A 17,506-nucleotide genomic window follows, 5' to 3' on the forward strand; every position below is an offset into this window, starting at 1 on the left:
GGCCATCGCAGCCTCTCTGCTGCATGTCACGCATGCCTGCCAGCTGAGAGTCTTGCCCTTAAGTAACCGAGGCCGTCGCAGCCTCTCCGCTGCATGTCACACATGCCTGCCAGCTGAGGGTCTTGCCCTTAGGTAACCGAGGCCATTGTAGCCTCTCAAGTGCATGTCACACATGTCCGCCAAATGAGGGCCTTGCCCTGAGTAACTGAGGCCGTTGTAGCCTCTCAAACTGCATGTCGTCACCTGCCTGCCATCTGAGAGTCTTGCCCTTAAGTAACTGAGGCCGTCGCAGCCTCTCAAGCTGCATGTTGTCACATGCCTGCGAACTGAGGGTCTTGCCCTTAAATAACTGAGGATGGCATAGCCTCTCAAACTGCATGTCATCACATGCCAGCGATCTGAGGGCCTTGCCACAAGTAACTGAGGTCATTCCCACCCGGGGGAAAGACCACCACTTGTGAAACCGTCCGCACTGAACTATGCTGGAACAAAGTGGGTAGGAGCCCATTCAAATGCATTCCTCTCCGGCCAAGCCACTGTATTGCAGCCCATCGACTGAGGCCCAACTGTGAGCCCGTGCTCGATTTTGAGGCCCTCCAGGCTGCCCAGAAGACCATGCTGTGGCCGCCTATTAGGATCAGAGCTTGGAAAAGTTACTTTTTTGAACTACAACTCCCATCAGCCCCAGCCAGCATGACCACTGGATTGGGCTGATGGGAGTTGTAGTTCAAAAAAGTAACTTTTCCAAGCTCTGATTAGGATGCACATCTGCTCCGTCCCCGTCCAGCAACCTGTCAAAATAATTATAACTTGTTTGGCTTCCGAATTCCCAGGCCCTCTAAAAGGGGCGAATATAGCCCTTATAAAGCTGAGGACCAGCGTCCAACAGCCTGCACCTTTGCCTGGGAAAACCCAAGACCTGCTGTCGTAGCAGCAGCTCCAATTCTGAGCGTGGATTCCAAACTCTGAGGGGTCATGCCCTAGACCTGTAAAAGCCCGCTTTGTGAACACCCAAAACTGGTATTTTGTGAGGGGGGTCCTCACTTGCATGTGGGAATAAATATCCTTCTCCAGATCCCCCTGGCCAATGTACGGTCCGCCCCATACATCTCTGGTCTGTCTTAGACCTTCTCAATTGTATATGGGCACAACTCCCCTCCATGGAGACATCTGATAGCTGGAGAGCACGTCGAGACAGGTCTCGCTTGGATCCAGCCACTACCTTACCTATCCTAAAAGCTCAAAAAAAAAACCACAAAAAAGAGTAAGGGGTACTGCCTGGAATAGTAGAAATATCTGTGGGCTATAGGTACATTCTTAAACCGCAAGGTTTTTTGCCTATTAGTGAATTCTATCCAACTTTAAAAAGCAGGGAAATTGGGCAGCTATAGTGAATGCACCAGGGGAGCAGGAGACCTGAACTCCTCTCTGAGATATTGTACTGCCCTACAAATTGGTCAAAATGCAAACACAATTTGGGTTGGTCTTTCACAGTCCAATCCACTTCCTGTGTAGCTTGGAAGAATTTGGTAACATGTGCCTCTGATTTAGAGGTAATTATTGAAGAGGAGGATTGGGCAGCAATCTGGCAGAAGTCTCCTCTTTGTACCATTTCAGCTAGGGTTTGTGAATCCATGCTAAAGGTGATTATGCGATTGTACTTCACTCCTGTAAAACTTTGCAGAATGAACTTGACCAAAACTATGGAGTGTTGGAGAGGATCTTACCGAGTAGGCTCCTACTTTCAGATGGGGTGAGGGTGTCCAGTGGTAATGGCTTTTTGGCAGAGGGTCTTTCAGGAAATTTCTAATATAGTTATGCAAATTATACCTCCAGACCCCCAGATGGCACTGCTTTCTATCTTTGCTGAAAATATGCAACAATTGTCCAATAAATCCCTAGTTCTGTTCCTTCTCACCACAGCAAAAATTGAAATTGCTCACCACTGGAAACACAATTCTTCATTTACTATGGACGAGTGGTGGCATAAGGTTTGGGAGTTGGCTTTATCAGAGAAGCTTACTCAACAAAGCAAACTTAATCAAGGGATAATTAAAGTTGACAAATTTGATGAAATGTGATGACCATTTCTAATAGAAAAGATGTTTGAACCCAGCAATCGCCACCCTCTCAGTTACATTTCTGGCCTGGTCAAACTAGCCATTAATTGAAGTTCTTAATAACTTTGCATTTTACATACAGTAGTTATGTAAGTTATGTATACATTCTTAATGTATAACGTGTAATTGGTGTTAGTGGCACTGTTACTTCCTCCTTCCTTATATATCATTATCAGTTCCTCCCCTCTTTTAAATTGCGTTACATACTTACCATCCATGAATTATTTTTTTTTGTTCAGTTTTAAAAACAGTAAAAATATATTATTTTTAAAAAAGCCCAAATTGTTCTCTGAGGCCTCTGCTGGCTATTGATGCTAACTTGTGGTGATGTCTGCTAATTTAACTTTTCCCCTGACCTATTGACCTATATTGACCTACTGACCTATAATGTCGATTTTATCTTTTAATTGTATTTTAATGTGGGGTTTTTTTTGCGAACTGCCTTGCAATATTGAATGAAAATAGAACTATGAATATTGTAAATAAAATTCTAACAGTATAATATTTTTGTCAGCTATCATGCCGCCATGCATAGGGGTGCAGTGCAGGACAGCAGGTAAGTGAGGCAAATGAGTGAGGGAACCATGGATGGAGAGTGAGGGGGCAGAGTGAGCAAGTGCACTGGGTGAGCAAGAAAGCGAGCAAGGGGCAGGCGAGTGAGCATGAGGTTAGGTGAAGATGGGCATGGATCAAGTGAACCTGCATGGGGGTGGGGTGAATAAGTGAATGCAGGGGTGAGCGAGCATGGGGGTGAGTAGGTGAGGGACAAATAAGTGTCAGCAACAATGCAGGAGACCAGTAAGTGGTTGAGGCAGGGTGGCAGCAGTGGCAGCCTGGGCAGACGGGGAGTCAGTAAGTTGTTTTCACAGTACAGACCAGTGCCTAGGAGCCATTTTGGAAATTGCCTGGGAGGGTTGAGGGTGATTTTGAGACTTGCCTCTGTGTGTGTGTGCGCCTGACTGTCTGTCTGTCTGTTTGGGAGTCTGTGTATGTGTGTGAGGTGGGCTGGCATGCAGAGCATGCAGGGGTAAAGCCCCTAGTAAATGAATAACTTCCCCCAGTTTTTTTCCTGTTCAGAATGTGTGGGCAGCCAAGAAAGCTGCAGAGCATTGCAGAAATTTCTAATGGAAATAACACACACCACCCTCAGTCGGCTCGCAACAATAAGGACCCGGACCTTTAAAAAAATTCTAATGTGGCCTCAGAATGAGGAAGAAAAATTGAAGCCACGTTCAAAGAGGAAGAGAACTTTTGCAAGAACAAGTGTTGGCACAGCACTTCTGATCATTACCTTATTGCAAAATACATCAATCACAAGCTTACAAGAAACACTATTTCAGCATGCCAATCACTTTTGCAGGTATGAGTACTATAAAAGTGAGCTCAGACACATGCTGCCGAACAGTGAGCTGCTTTCTTAAGGAAGACTGAGCTGAAACTGTACCCAACATGGGCCGAGTATTCATTTTGGCATGTAAGTTTGGATTAAGTACCATGTGTATGTTGGATGTTGTCAGTCAGTCATTAATATTTTAGCCATAGGTTACAACATAACATAAGAAAACAATATATATTGTTTCATATATAAATATAGATTCTATAGATCTAGATAGATAGATCTATCCGTCTTTATCTCTGTCTCTATCTCTATCTATCTAAAGGGATGAGTAGTGACACCTCATTTTCTACCAAAAAAAGCACTTGTGTATGTATGTGTGTTTGAAACACACATACACACACAGAGCAATTTTTAATAGTCCCTTGATGAGGAATAACTACCATCATATAACTTAAATTGCACCCTCATCATGGGAGGGCACTTTCAGAAGACAGCTATACTATGAGGAAATGGAAAACATAGCAAAGAAAAATGTAGACAATTTCATAGATAATTCTTCACCAGAAAGCATTAATTTTTACACACACCCTCCTCTAAATATGGAGAATAGAATAGCCAAAATTTTAATATTTATCTTTCATTTTGTGTATTTTATTCAGGGATCAAATACCATTGGTGCAATATTTTATTATGTATAGCTGAATCTATTGTAAAGGATCAGATTTTGATGTTCAGACTATGCCAATTTAACTTGTTCTTATTTGATTCTGGTGTTTTTAACTATTAGGATACTTTCTGTTGGTGTTTCATTCTATAAACCATTTTGAATTCATGTAAGAAAATTGGTATAAATATTAATAGGTAATGTTATTCATCATTATCATAACAGAAGCAACTAACTCAGGTGTGGGGAACCATTGGCTCTCCAGATGTTGCTGAACAACAACTCCCATCATCCATGTTCCCTGGGGCTGATGGGAGTTGTCGTTTAGCAACATCTGGAGGGCCAAAAATTCTTCACCCTTTGGCAGATTCTTTAGTACCTTTCAACCTGTGTAACTTCTTCCATTTTAATTTTTCTCTAGGTTTTGCCATCTTGCTGGTGTTTCACTGCAGTAAGTAAAGTAACTCTTCCATGAGTTCCTACGTCCTTATAAAAGTCGCATGAAAATCAGACAGAGTAGAGCTCAGGTTGTTAGGTTCCATTAAGACATTTCCTCATTTAGATCAATCTGCTGTATAAAGGGCATGCTGAAGCCAGTCAGACAGAACCAGGTGTCACCACCTGGCATCCTAGGGCCTTTTGCAAGGCCTATTGCTAATTCCTGCCTTGAGTGGTGCCTGCCTTAATGTTTTCCTGACCTAATGCTTTTAGCAGCACCAGGCAGCTGGATCTAGCCATATTAGGATCAGTTTCAAGATTTGCCTCTTCCATAAGTCAGAGTTGTATCTGAATCTAAAATGATTAACAGCTTGCTTCTTTATCTATTTTCTCTCCATTCCCCCACAAATAGGGGTAGGGAAAAATAACACTGGAAATTGATCCAGCAATTACATAACCCAACCACAAGAGTGTGCACTTTCTTTGCTTTGAACTCACTTCAGGTTCAACCCCCCTGATCATGTAAAGAAACCAAAGGTTGATGAAATGAAGGCTGCAACTCTAACGTGTGGGGGTATAAAAGCAAAGGCAGTTCCATCATCTTATTTAGTGCCTTGCAAGGCACTTGCCATCAGGGCAGAGGAGCACCCTTGTGTTCTTCCCTTCTTTTCCTATTCCTTTAAAAAAAACAACCTATTTCTCACCTATTGGAAACAATGGGAAGGAAATAAATGGGATTGATTCACACCAGCTCCTCGTCTGGCATAAATTTCTTCAGCATTCGGAAGTGTGTCAGGGAATTGGAAAGGCATTAGATCCATGGATCAAGCCTTCCTCTGGTTCATCCCTGTCATGCCCCCACAGTGCCCACAACACACACCCTTTTTGTCCCTACTGACATTGGAGCTCCATCAGTAAGACTGGGCCAGTGGATGTCTCTCTGGCAGCAGGGAGGGGGGATCCATCCTCCCCAACTTTCAAGAGAAAGAGAGATCTATGGCTCCTGGGACAATCTCTCAGGGGCTTCAGGAATTCAGGTTTAAGAGGCTACTACCTTCAATTAAGTCATTATATCAACAATCCAAGATGTTTTTCGCATGCATTCTTGTCCCCACAGGCTCTGCTTTCGAACTGGTTTGCTATTTCACCAACTGGGCTCAGTACAGACCAGACAAAGGGCAATTCTTCCCTAAGAACATTGATCCCAAACTTTGCACTCATCTTGTTTATGCATTTGCTGGAATGGATAACAACAAGATCACAACAGTGGAGTGGAATGATGAGACGCTCTACAAAGAGTTCAATGCTCTCAAACAAATGTATGGAAAGGGCTGGGAAGGGAAAAGGGCTTGCTTGAAATCCATAAAACTATGCTCTCAACCTGTATGAGTGCTCCAGATTTCTCACAATAGAGAATTCTTGACATAAGACTTGTATAGGGTTAGATTAATGAGATTCACTAATAATAAAAAAAGGCTTGTGGTTAAAGAACGTACCTATAGCCAACAGATATTTCTATCAAAGTTTAAAAAGCAGGAAAATTGGGCAGCTATAGTGAATGCACCAGGGTAGTAGGAGACCTGCTCAGATATTGAACTGCCCTACAATTTTGTAAAAATGCAAATACCTGCAATCAGTCCAAATAACAAAAACAAGACGTGCTGTGCTGATCATGTTCTAGCAGGGAGAAAGTAACAATATTAAGACAGTTGATGTAGTTCAAATAATCACTTTTTATTTACTTTGCAAAGTGTGTCACTGTTTCTTAGAGAACCCTACTAATTGTTGCAGAAAATCAGTAAATGGCATGGGGTGGAGATATGCTAGACATCCTTGTTCATGTAGGCAGGGGCTATTTTCAGAATAACAACTCCAGGGTGTTAATCACTTATTCCTGATTGTGTGAACTGCTCCATAATTGGCAGATCCATTCTATTGCAGTGGAGAGTTTCCTTCAGCTCAGAGTGACTTCATAATCCTTACATTCACCCCAACCCAAAGCACTGTGCATGTGTCTGCTAGGGCTGTGTGCAAGCAGCACTTCCAAAAGGATGAAAACCCCATCAATAAGTCGTTTGACAGGAAAGGCAAAGCAAGAGGGACTGAAGCCAGCCTCCTCTCTTCCTGAACACCAGAGTGAGGGAATGTTATGATTTTGGGAAGTACTCCATACCCATAGCTTTAGTATTAGTATAATATTAGTATACTAATACATAGTGTTAGACTGGAAAGGGAACCATGGCTGCAGAATCCAATTGTGCACCTTGTTTTCTATCCAGCTGGGAAAGACATGTATAGAAGCCACTTTCCATATGTGCAACAGTGCTTCATGTTGGAGTAGGACAAATGAACTGTACCAGGAATGGTCAGAGATATATGTAAGCTCAGCTGGGCAACATAAGAAAACTGCATTCTGTTCATTCTTCTCTTCCCCTCCTATCTAGGAATCCAAAACTGAAGACACTTTTAGCTATTGGTGGATGGACATTTGGCAGTGCAAAGTAAGAAATGGATGTGGAGTTTCTAAATAATAAGCTTGATCACAAGCGGGCAACATATAGTAGAGAACTGCATTTGTTTCAGTCAAATCCTGAATCCAGAACTGAAGTAGCTGCTTCAGAGAGATTCAGAAGTAGTCCAAAGTGAAGTGGGGTCCCTACGAATTGATCCAAGCTGAATCAAGCTGTTTTCTAAATTGCCAAATCAAGGCCTAACCTAATCCTGTGTTTGGTGCCCAATCCTGACTTATTTCTTCCATAATAAATTTTGTGCAATGTGCAGGTTTCCTGTTGGAATCCTGGAATCCCATCTTTCTATGGTATTAATTTATTTAATTGCATTTATTAGATGTCCAATAACTTGCATTCTCTGGTTATCACACAAGAAATTCCCAAATAGATTAAAATCACAAATAACTAAAATAAAAATAATAATAGCAATAAAACAGTTAAAAGGAAGCTAGAAATCAAACTTAGGTAGCAACAATTCAGCTTTTAACAGTTTCCAAGAGTACAAGAGATATTGCATCAAGAAAATAAGGGATAAAATATCAAATTTAAAAGGCCCAAAAGAATTAAGAAAGAGTTTGCTTGGCACTGAAAGGACATTAATGAAGGCACCAGGTGAACGTCTCTAGGGAGAGCATCCTATAAACAGAAGGCTACTACTGGGAAGGCCCTTTTTCTTATAGCCACTCATCATATCTGAGTTGGTGAAAATGCTTACAGAAGGGCCTTGACAGATAAATCTGTGGGCACAGACAGGTACATATGGAAAGACATGGTCCTTCTGATAAGTATGGCTCCAAACTGTGCAGGGCTTTAAAGGTCGAAATTGCCACTTTGAATTTGGCTGGGAGATACATCCTCATAGGCCGAGTCCCAGCCAATACTTGCAGCCATGTTCTGTACCAATGGCAATTTCCAGACTGTCTTCAAAGACAGTGCTGTATACTGGGAGGGGGACTCTCCAGCCTTGGGCCAATCACAGTCCCCCAATGGTCCAACTTGTCCCATGAGGCCATTTTTCCCAAACCACTAGTGATGTCAGCTGATGGGCAGGAGAACAGGGTTTAACAGTTTTAGTTTTATTGCTGTTTTGATGTTGTGATACTTATATATTATGACTTTGTACATCGCTTAGAGTGGCTCGGTTTCCAGCCAGATGGGCGATAAATAAATCGCAGAAATAAAATAAAATAAATAAATAATCCTGCCTTGGCTGTGCAGTCCTGTTCCCAGCAGGAAGAAGACAGCACAGCCATAGCAGCAGGATTTAATCCCCATTCACCAGCTGCGCGGTGATCAAAGCCCTGTGAAAAAGTGCCATTTGAAGTAGCACACAGACTACTTCAGAGAGGCTTTTGTGGCTTTAAGGCAGCTTCTGTACTCCCATTTGCTCAAACACAAGCATGGGGGCTGCCTTAGAGTCTCCATGATAGGGCAGTTAAAGGGGGAGGGGGAGACTTGCAAAAGCATTTTCCAATTCCCCCCTTATTTCCCTTTTAAATCTCTGTAATCGGGAATTACACGGAAACGTGGGGAGCCTTGGAAGAGGCTTTTCCAAGTCTCCCCCTTCCCCTTTAACTGCCCTATCATGAAGAATTTAAGGCAGCCCCCGCGGTCCTGTTTGAGCAAATGCGTGGGTGCCCTGCCTGCCTGCCAATTATGTGATATCATAATGATGCCATGTGATTGACAGGGATTGATAAAGGAGCTTCTGTAACAATGCATATTGGAAGTTGTATGCACATCTCCTCAGATGTAACTTCCATTAAGCCCAGTGAGACCTACTTCAAGATTAATGTGTATAGAATTGCAGGCTCAGTGTAACAAAACCCTAAAACATAATTGGAATGTGGAATGAAGGCAACATTGTCTAAATCTGGTTCATTTACTTATTTAATCTAGTTGTAAAATTGGGATTTAAAATGTATGTTTTTTAGAATGGATTATTGTTTTGAAACTGAGATCAGGATAAAAGGAGAATCATAGACTTGGAGTTGGAAGGAGCTCAAAGAGAATTTAGTCCAGTAGTCCCCTGCCAGTGCAAGAAATCCAGCACTACAGCACCCCTGTTAGGTAGGGTATCAGTTATACAAGAGTCAATTTCCCCAGTTCAGGAAGGCACAGTTTTGAGCACTAAAGGAACCATAGTTTCACCAGTGAAGCAGCTCAGACTATCACTTAAAAGGAGTTGGAGGCCCCTCCCCTTCCTGGTTCTCAGCCAGGCTTTGATCCATGCAGGTGCCTATATGTATTCCGCCCCCTTCTTGAGCAGCCTCATGTGCAGCTAACTGGAAACTTCACCCGTAGCCCTGAAGCTCCTGCCTCCTCTTCCCTCTGTTCCTGTGGCCTTGGGAGTGATTAGAGGTGCTCCAAGAGCCAGCCTGGAGCTTAGGTGATGGGTGTTGAAACCTCCTGTCTTGGGGTGGAGATGTCCAGATCTGATGGCTTCTCAGGGTCATGGGCAGTGCAGAGATCTGGTGGGGATCCTGCTTCCTCTAATCCTCCTCTGAGAAGACTCCAGGTTTGAGGTCAGGGCAGGACTGAACCCTGACACCAGGACATAGTGACCTTGCAGTGAGCAGTGAAACAAATAGCATTAAAAGCATGCTGGTGGGAAGTTTTCAGCAACTATCTGAAGACTAAAAGAAAAGGGTCCAGTGGATAACCATGGGGGAGGGTATTCTGTAGTTTTAGTACCACAAATGAAAAGACTCTGTCTTGGATGCCAAGCAAAACAGCCATTGTGATTATCTTTTTGACTTGAGTTCCTCATAGTCATATGTCACTTTCATGCTAGGTTCTCTACCATGGTATCTACTTCTCAGAATCGTCACACATTTATTCAGTCTGTGGTTTCGTACCTGCGCAAGCATGCTTTTGATGGCCTAGACCTAGATTGGGAATATCCTGGAGCCAGAGGCAGCCCTGCAATTGATAAACAGCGCTTCACTTCCTTGGTTCAGGTACAGTAAAACCCAGCACATCACCACAGAATGTTAGCCATCGGTTCAGTTTTATGGTTGCAGATTCCAGTGGCAGTTTTTATGCTTAATAGGAGATGACAATAAATAGGAGCATTAGGGAATGTTTCAAAGAGAGACAAGATGAACACTGAAAGGATGAAATCGAGTCATAACTTTTAGGCCCATGTCAAATCTCAGCCTGGGTGAAGATGTAGTTCAGAGATGGGGAACCTGTTGTTGCAGCACAATTCCCATCATCTATAGCCATTGGTCATGCTAGTTAGGGCTGATGGGAGTTAAACGTATGACAACATCTGGAGGGCACTAGGTTTACTATTCCTGGTGTAGTCAGTCATTAGATTCCAAAATGCAATCCAGAGATAAGGTTGCCTCTCATAAACTAGGACTGTAGTCCAGACAAATGGTCAAGGAGGAACAGGGGCAAGGGTGACAAAAGTGAAGTTATTTATTTATTATTACATCTATATCCCACCTTTCCTCTAAGGAGCTCAAGGTGGTGTATTGCTTCTCCCCCTCCCCATTTTATCCTCACAATGACCTTGGATAGACCCAGTGATTGGCCCAAGGGCTCCCTGTGAGCTTCATGGCTGAGTGGTAATTTCAATCCTAGAGTTGTCTTTGAGACAGTGTGGAACACAGGACACAGGCTGTGAGCACCCTAGTTGCCTACAGTCGCCTACAGCAAAGTGTTTCCATTAGCCACACCTGGAGGGGCAATGGGTTGATCTGCCGATCATTTGCAAAATCTGATTGAAGTTGATTTTAAAAAATGCACTCAAACTGATCCTACCAGGTTTGACAGTAAAAAGGGGCAGTGTTTAACTAGCGTTGTATGCCCCTGTTTTCAGAAGAGAGAGGTGAAGATGTATTGGAACCAGCAGAACAGTAAGTGTGTCTCTATCCTAAAAGATGGAACTTGTGAATCAAGTAGTGATCTGATAGGTTGAGCTAAACAAAGATAACATATTAGCATTCAATTAGCTAGCCCCACAATATGTTCTGAAGCTGCATGAAGCCACCACCTTGCTGAAGCTAAATAGGTTTGGGTCTGGTGAGTTGTTCCTGCATGGGTGGCCACTTGGGAACTACCTGTACACAAGAAAGGTGTGGGTTGTAAATGTAAAAAACGCATAAGGAACCAGCATCTTGGATTTTCAACACTTTTGGGGAAGTGGGTCCCTACACCTCTGCTCATTACTTGAATAACCCTTCTGGATATTTTTTCAATTTTGGTTTCCCTTTTAAAAGAAGAACACAGACAACTAATTTTATTATTGTTCACTCAACTATTTGACTTAGGAAACAATGAAAGAATTCCAGGCAGAAGCCCAACGAACAGGAAAGGAAAGGCTGTTGCTGACTGCTGCTGTGGCAGCTGGGAAGCAAACTGTTGACAATGCCTATGAAGTTGACAAGATCTCCCAGTGAGTATGATCAGGCACATGTTAGCCAAGAAGGGAAATTCAGGACAGTGACCCACAAGCAGCTCAAGTAAACATGCATGCATTTCAACCGGTTTAGTCCATTAACTTCAGCAGTTGACAAATCATACCAGTGGGCATATACTGTAATTACCCACAACGCAGCCACTCACGATTCTTATACTTGATGTGGAATAAACATACTGGGTCCTCTCCCTCTCCTTGTAGGTCTCTGGACTTCATTAACCTCATGTCATACGACTTCCATGGAGCTGCAGAAGGTGTCACAGGACATGTCAGCCCTTTGTACCCTGACACTGTAGGTGATAAATCTTTCCTAGCCAATTCTAGTCTCTCAGTTTAACTCAAAGCAAGGGAAGTGATCAAAGATACTAAGCCAGCCTGGAATTGGTAATCTAGATGTCATGTTAACATCCTACACTTTACCTTACAACCAGAAAACAATTCAGCAAACATTGAGAGGGTGCCAGGGAGCGAGACAGATGTTCAGGATTCTTATTATATATATATATATATATACACGTTAGATTATACAATTATTATTATTAAGTTTGATCCTCTAGACCAGCCTTCCCCAACCTGGTGCCTTCCAAATGCTACAAATGCTATAGTCTCTGACCATTAGCCGTGCTGGCCAGGGCTTACAAGAGCCGAGTCACGTAATATCCGGTGGGCATTGGCTGCTCTTGGCAGTGGCTCTCAGCACTTTTACTTAATTACTCAAAGTGGATTAGATGTTTTACCTGAATTCATTCCAAAAAGAATCCATGAGAGGTGCTTCCAAATATTGGCTTTTTCCAGTATTTCTTTTGTTTCTGTGTGTGTGACTACTTCTAAACCAGGCATGAACAATGCATAGTAATCCCTGTGCTACTTATCATTGCTCACTCAACATAAGAACAAGATCAACATGATACAAAAACCACTGTGAAAAACCACTGAAAGTAGTTTCAAACTCCTTTTATAGAAGGCTCCTCTTTGGTTGAAGTAATTCCCAGTTCACATCCTGGCTTACAGATATTTTGGCTTTTGTAGGCATCTGTGCTATGCAGAACTGTTCTTCATGCAGTAAAAAAAAGGAATATACCAGTACTATTAACCACAGTGATAAAGAAGTGTATATGAGTTAAAATGTAAATGTACTGCCTTATGGCGACCCTATGAATAGGGTTTTCATGAAGCTGAGAGGCAGTGACTGGCCCAAGGTCTCCCAGTGAGCTTCATGGCTATGTGGGGATTCAAACCCTAAAATGACAAAATAGTGGGTTAGTGAGATAAAAAGCAATTCTGATCACCTAAAAATGTCAGATAAAGTCAGATAAACCAAACACTTTGACTGTATAAAAGGCTGCTGTGCCTTTTATATTCCCTGAAAAGGTTCTCCTGACAGTCATGACATTTTCTGGAGTAGAATGCAATACAGTGTGAAGAGCTGCAGTAGAGAAAGAAAACTTTTGAAGGCAACCCCTTCCAGCACACAAGGAAGTGCCTGTCGGGATACAAGGGGCTAGCTCTGCCCTCTGGACTATGTCAGCCTGCTGGAAATGCAATGCCCAATTGGTTGGCTCTGAAAGGGACCAATTCATTATGTGAAGGGTTTCCAGTATGGGAATGAAAACCTTTATTTGCATGAATGGCTGAAGTGGAAGCACTTTCTATTTATGTGCAAGGCCCTAGTCTGAGAACCCAGACAAGGGATGGAGGAGAATTCTGTCTGATCTGCATTTTAACATGAATTGACCTAATTAATACCTCTTGGAATAATATATGGGGTGGTATTCAGTGCTAATTCTACTCACAGTAGACCCATTGAAGTTTAAAGACATAACTAACTTAGGTTTATTCATTTCAATGGGTCTACTCCAAGTACATTAAATACAACTCATGGACTGGAATATAATTGTCCTTCAGATTTCATACTTCTCTGAACTGTGATAAAGTTCTTGGTCCAAAAATGTACAAAAACAATAAAATTTGTACTTTAGTGTAAAAACTTAGAAATGCATAGACTGAGAGAAAACACCTATTCAAATATATATATATAGTGATAAAATATGTGTTTACAAGCTATTGTTATGGTTTTGTATAGTTTTAAAATAATAATCTCAGATTAATGCAGAAATGGGACAGACCAGACAAATGAATACATGAGAAATTGACGTAAAGTGGGAACAGACTCATCTATCTATCCCCAGCCTTGACCCAACAATTTGAGTCATGGCTGAGAAACTACAGGTCTGTGGGGTGCAGGTGTAATGTGACAAATTGCTCAGAATCTTAAAATAAACCAATATGCATTCATAACATGCTTCATCATGCTTGCTATCTCACTACTCTGTCAAGGACAATGCAGTGAAATACTGGAAGAGCCAAGGAGCACCAAGCGAAAAGCTCATCATGGGAATGCCTGCCTATGGGCGAAGCTTTACACTTTCTTCCTCACAAACTGGAGTTAATGCACCAGCCTCAGGGCCTGGGACCCCTGGTACATACACCAGAGAGGATGGATTCTTGGCCTATTATGAGGTAGGAAGATTTTTCAAAAAATATTGTTAGGCTTGCCCCACTTGTATAAGTTCTAGGAGTGTAGTGCTTCCAAAGTTCGGTGTTTTGTAATATTGGGCTGTTGTTCAGCTCTCTCTGTGCGTCTCTCTCCCAAACTGCAATCTGTTCTTTTTTGCACACCCACATGCAGACCTAGATTACATCAACCTCAGCTTGGGGGGGGGAGCATATACCCCTTACCTCTTCTTCTTTGATTGGTTTTTCATAACTGAAACTTCCCAGAATGGTCCTGTATCAAGAAACCAATTGTCTAACATTTAGCTCTCATGGGGACATCTAGTGCTATGCTAAAAATCCCATTCATAATACTTCTATGGGGCTATTTGTAGACCAGAAAAGTGGGCATTTTCAGTTATTTTCTTGTGGGAGAAATCAAATAATTTTCAAGGGGCCAAGGAGCTCACCATGAAAGAGGAGGTGAGAGATGACTGTTTTCTACTTTCTGTTCTTTACTACACTGCAAGCTGCAATCAGCAGCTCAGTAGCTTTCCTTTTTTGAACAGAATGGCCAAGTGAAATGAAGCTACATTGTGAAGTGGTGGCAAAGCTGCTGCTGTTGTTTTTGAAGTAAACAAAAGTGGGAAATCCCTCTGCTCTTATCATGGTTAGCCCGCTGCCACCACCACCCAAATTAACTAATTTCACCAACGTTTTACACATTCGCACACATACCCCTATCTACCTTTCATGTTATCCTTTTCATGCCTCCTACATCCTCAGATTTGTTGGGAAAGGTTCTGATGCAAACTTCAGCCGAACACTGAGGATACATCATCTGAACATCCTGGCCTATTAAAACCCTTTTGTTTATTTATTTTATTATTTATTAAATTTATATCCCACCCTTCCTCCCAAAAGTAACACAGGGCGGCAGCCAACGGAGTCCAGGGTTGCAAGTTAAAGCCTCTGGCCAGGTATTGCCTTAAGCCTTAAACTGATCAGCGCTAATAGCAATCCCCAGTGGGATCTGCTGCATCAAGGGGTTTCCAATCAGATGCTCCTGAGTGCAGCTGCTCCTGGCCAAAAGTGAAGATTGCAAGCCCCACTTTCAGTAGAGATCTTCTGCAGCCTTGATTAAGTTCAAGCTGGGCTGCAATGTAAAGAAGGAAAGAATTTGAAGCTCACTTAAGAATGTGCTCCACATTCTTTTCTTTGAAGTTGGGTCAACTCGTGTCAAGGTGATGTCATGTGACTGACAGGTGACAACCCCACAGTACCCACAGGTGGGAGAGGGAGTACCAGCCAGATCTTGCCCCTGCCCTGCAATCCACAGTTACAGTCCTATTCTCAGAAATCTCCTAGTAAACCCATAACAATATTTTAAGTAGATAAAAATATATTCCTATCTCTGTTGATTTGCATAGATTGGGAATATAAGAAGTTTCTTTATATTAAATCACACTGTGGGGTCATCTAGCCCAATATGGTGGATTCTGACTGGTAGAGACTCTCCAGGATCTAGCAGACGTCTTTCCCAACACTTGCCACCTGCATGTGCTCTACCACTGAACCATGGTGTCTCCTCAAGCCAGCATCCCTTCCTGTTATGAAATATCTCAGCAAAACTTTCTAGAGTAACATTAACAACTCTCATATACTAATTTTAAGTGCAGGACATCTGATACAGACAGCCTTCTTCCAGTTCCAACAGGCGTGGATTTCTACACCTCCACAGTGGGGAAATAATTTAACTTAAAGTGTTTCAGTTCAACCATTGTCATGTCCCAATCTGTTTCTTTCAGATCTGTACCTTTAAAAAAGGTGCCACCACGAAAGTGATTCCAGAGCAGAAGGTTCCATATTCTTTCAAGGGAAACCAGTGGGTTGGGTACGATGATGTGGATAGCATTAAAACTAAGGTAAAAACCATTTATTGTTAACACACTTTTAGTGGTGCTTAATAAATGTTATGCTTTGAAATAATTACTTAGTAGACATACTGGCAAAATACATACTTAATGGATAGTAAAGATACTTGGTGGTATTCAGTGCTGTTTTACTCAGGGTAAACCCATTAAACATAATAGACATTACTAAATTGGGTTCATTAACTGCAATGGATCTACTCTTAGTTGAATACAACCATTAGCAAGACAGGTTGCTTAAGGACCACTTTATATTCATAAGGAGTTATGCAGAATGCAGTTCCTGACAATAATTATGATGGTTTTAAGGGTGGGAATGTCACTGCCTATACATGCAGTAGGTAGCTACAATTTGCCATGCTTTCCCAATTACAGAATGTTCAATGTTGAACAGTAGTGACTAGTGGTGGTGTGGAGTTTCAGAGCTACCCTCCCAGCACCGTATTGCTGCATCTTCTCTGGATGGGATGGGGCAGGGCAGCAACAAGGTGAGGGCTGCACAGATGACCTAGGGGAATCTTGGATTGGCTCCAGCAGTGAGCTGCAGTGATGCCACCACCACACCAGCCACACTACTGATGCAAGTGTCATGATTTGCATTTATCTGGACTTTATTGTTAAACAGAGCATACTTCAGGGATCTTCAGATCTCTGAATATTCTGAATACAGAATGATCCCAGTGGGTACTTGGTTTTTGCAAGGCTGTCCTCCAGAATCACTGAGAACACAGCCGGGGGGGGCAGTGCTGTGAATTTTATATATATGAAATTTTGGAAGTATTCAGTGTGATTTATGTATGTATGCATGAAATTCAATAAATATACAAATGACTGGATAAATATTAAACAATTGGAAAAACAATAAATTCTCTTCTAAAACTGGAGCCATATTCATTGCTCTAGAATGGTTCTTGCCATCATGTATTACTCCCATGTGACTTTGAATTCTTGTTTTCTGTTTCATTCAGGTCAAATATCTGAAGGAAAACAATCTGGGAGGTGGCATGGTTTGGGCCATGGATCTAGACGACTTCAGCGGTTCTTTCTGTGACCAAGGAGCATACCCACTTCTTAAGGCTATGAAGTCAGAGCTTGGCTTCACAGATTAGTCAATGTCATTATACTTGCTTTCCTTGAAGTCATCCCTCAGTCACAAGGCCTGCAGAGAACTAAATATTTACACAACACTCTCACTTCACTCTTGTTTCCTGTTCTATAGCAATGTCAAGACAGGTAGTTGCACCAATGATGTAAGAACAAAACAAGCAAGACATCTGTAAAAGGGGAAGTATCTTCTTTAATGTGATCTCCAAGCCTGCATTTGGTCTTCTGCATGTGCTATAATAAACTTCTTTGCCCTGAAAAAGCTGTACACTTCTGGTTCTCTTCATTTACACACCAGGGAATGAATGATCAAGGCTGTATAAGAACATGAGCCCAGCTGAGTCAGGCCAAAACCCTCTCTGTTCCAGCATCCTGTTTCCTAGACCACAAGCAGCGCACAAGGGCATACACTCTTTGTTAGCATTGGAGCTGAATGCTGGCAGAAGCTGAACTGTAAAACAGGATCCCTGTTGGAGGA

The 17,506-nt window shown here is 42.3% G+C and overlaps 1 protein-coding gene across 1 annotated transcript; it reads left to right on the top strand.

The window, feature by feature from the left end:
• The first annotated feature begins 3,241 nt into the window (after window positions 1-3,241).
• On the top strand, window positions 3,242-17,290 carry LOC133386674 (chitotriosidase-1-like). Its single transcript, XM_061630384.1, has 10 exons — window positions 3,242-3,594; window positions 4,545-4,574; window positions 5,679-5,880; window positions 7,006-7,062; window positions 9,866-10,031; window positions 11,352-11,476; window positions 11,702-11,792; window positions 13,838-14,020; window positions 15,802-15,918; window positions 16,893-17,290. The coding sequence occupies exons 1-10, from the start codon at window positions 3,570-3,572 to the stop codon at window positions 17,031-17,033; spliced, it is 1,137 nt and encodes a 378-aa protein (XP_061486368.1). The 5' UTR covers window positions 3,242-3,569; the 3' UTR covers window positions 17,034-17,290.
• Window positions 17,291-17,506: the final 216 nt, after the last annotated feature.

This window comes from Rhineura floridana, chromosome 6, assembly GCF_030035675.1.
Source record: "Rhineura floridana isolate rRhiFlo1 chromosome 6, rRhiFlo1.hap2, whole genome shotgun sequence".
Lineage (NCBI taxonomy): Eukaryota > Metazoa > Chordata > Lepidosauria > Squamata > Rhineuridae > Rhineura > Rhineura floridana.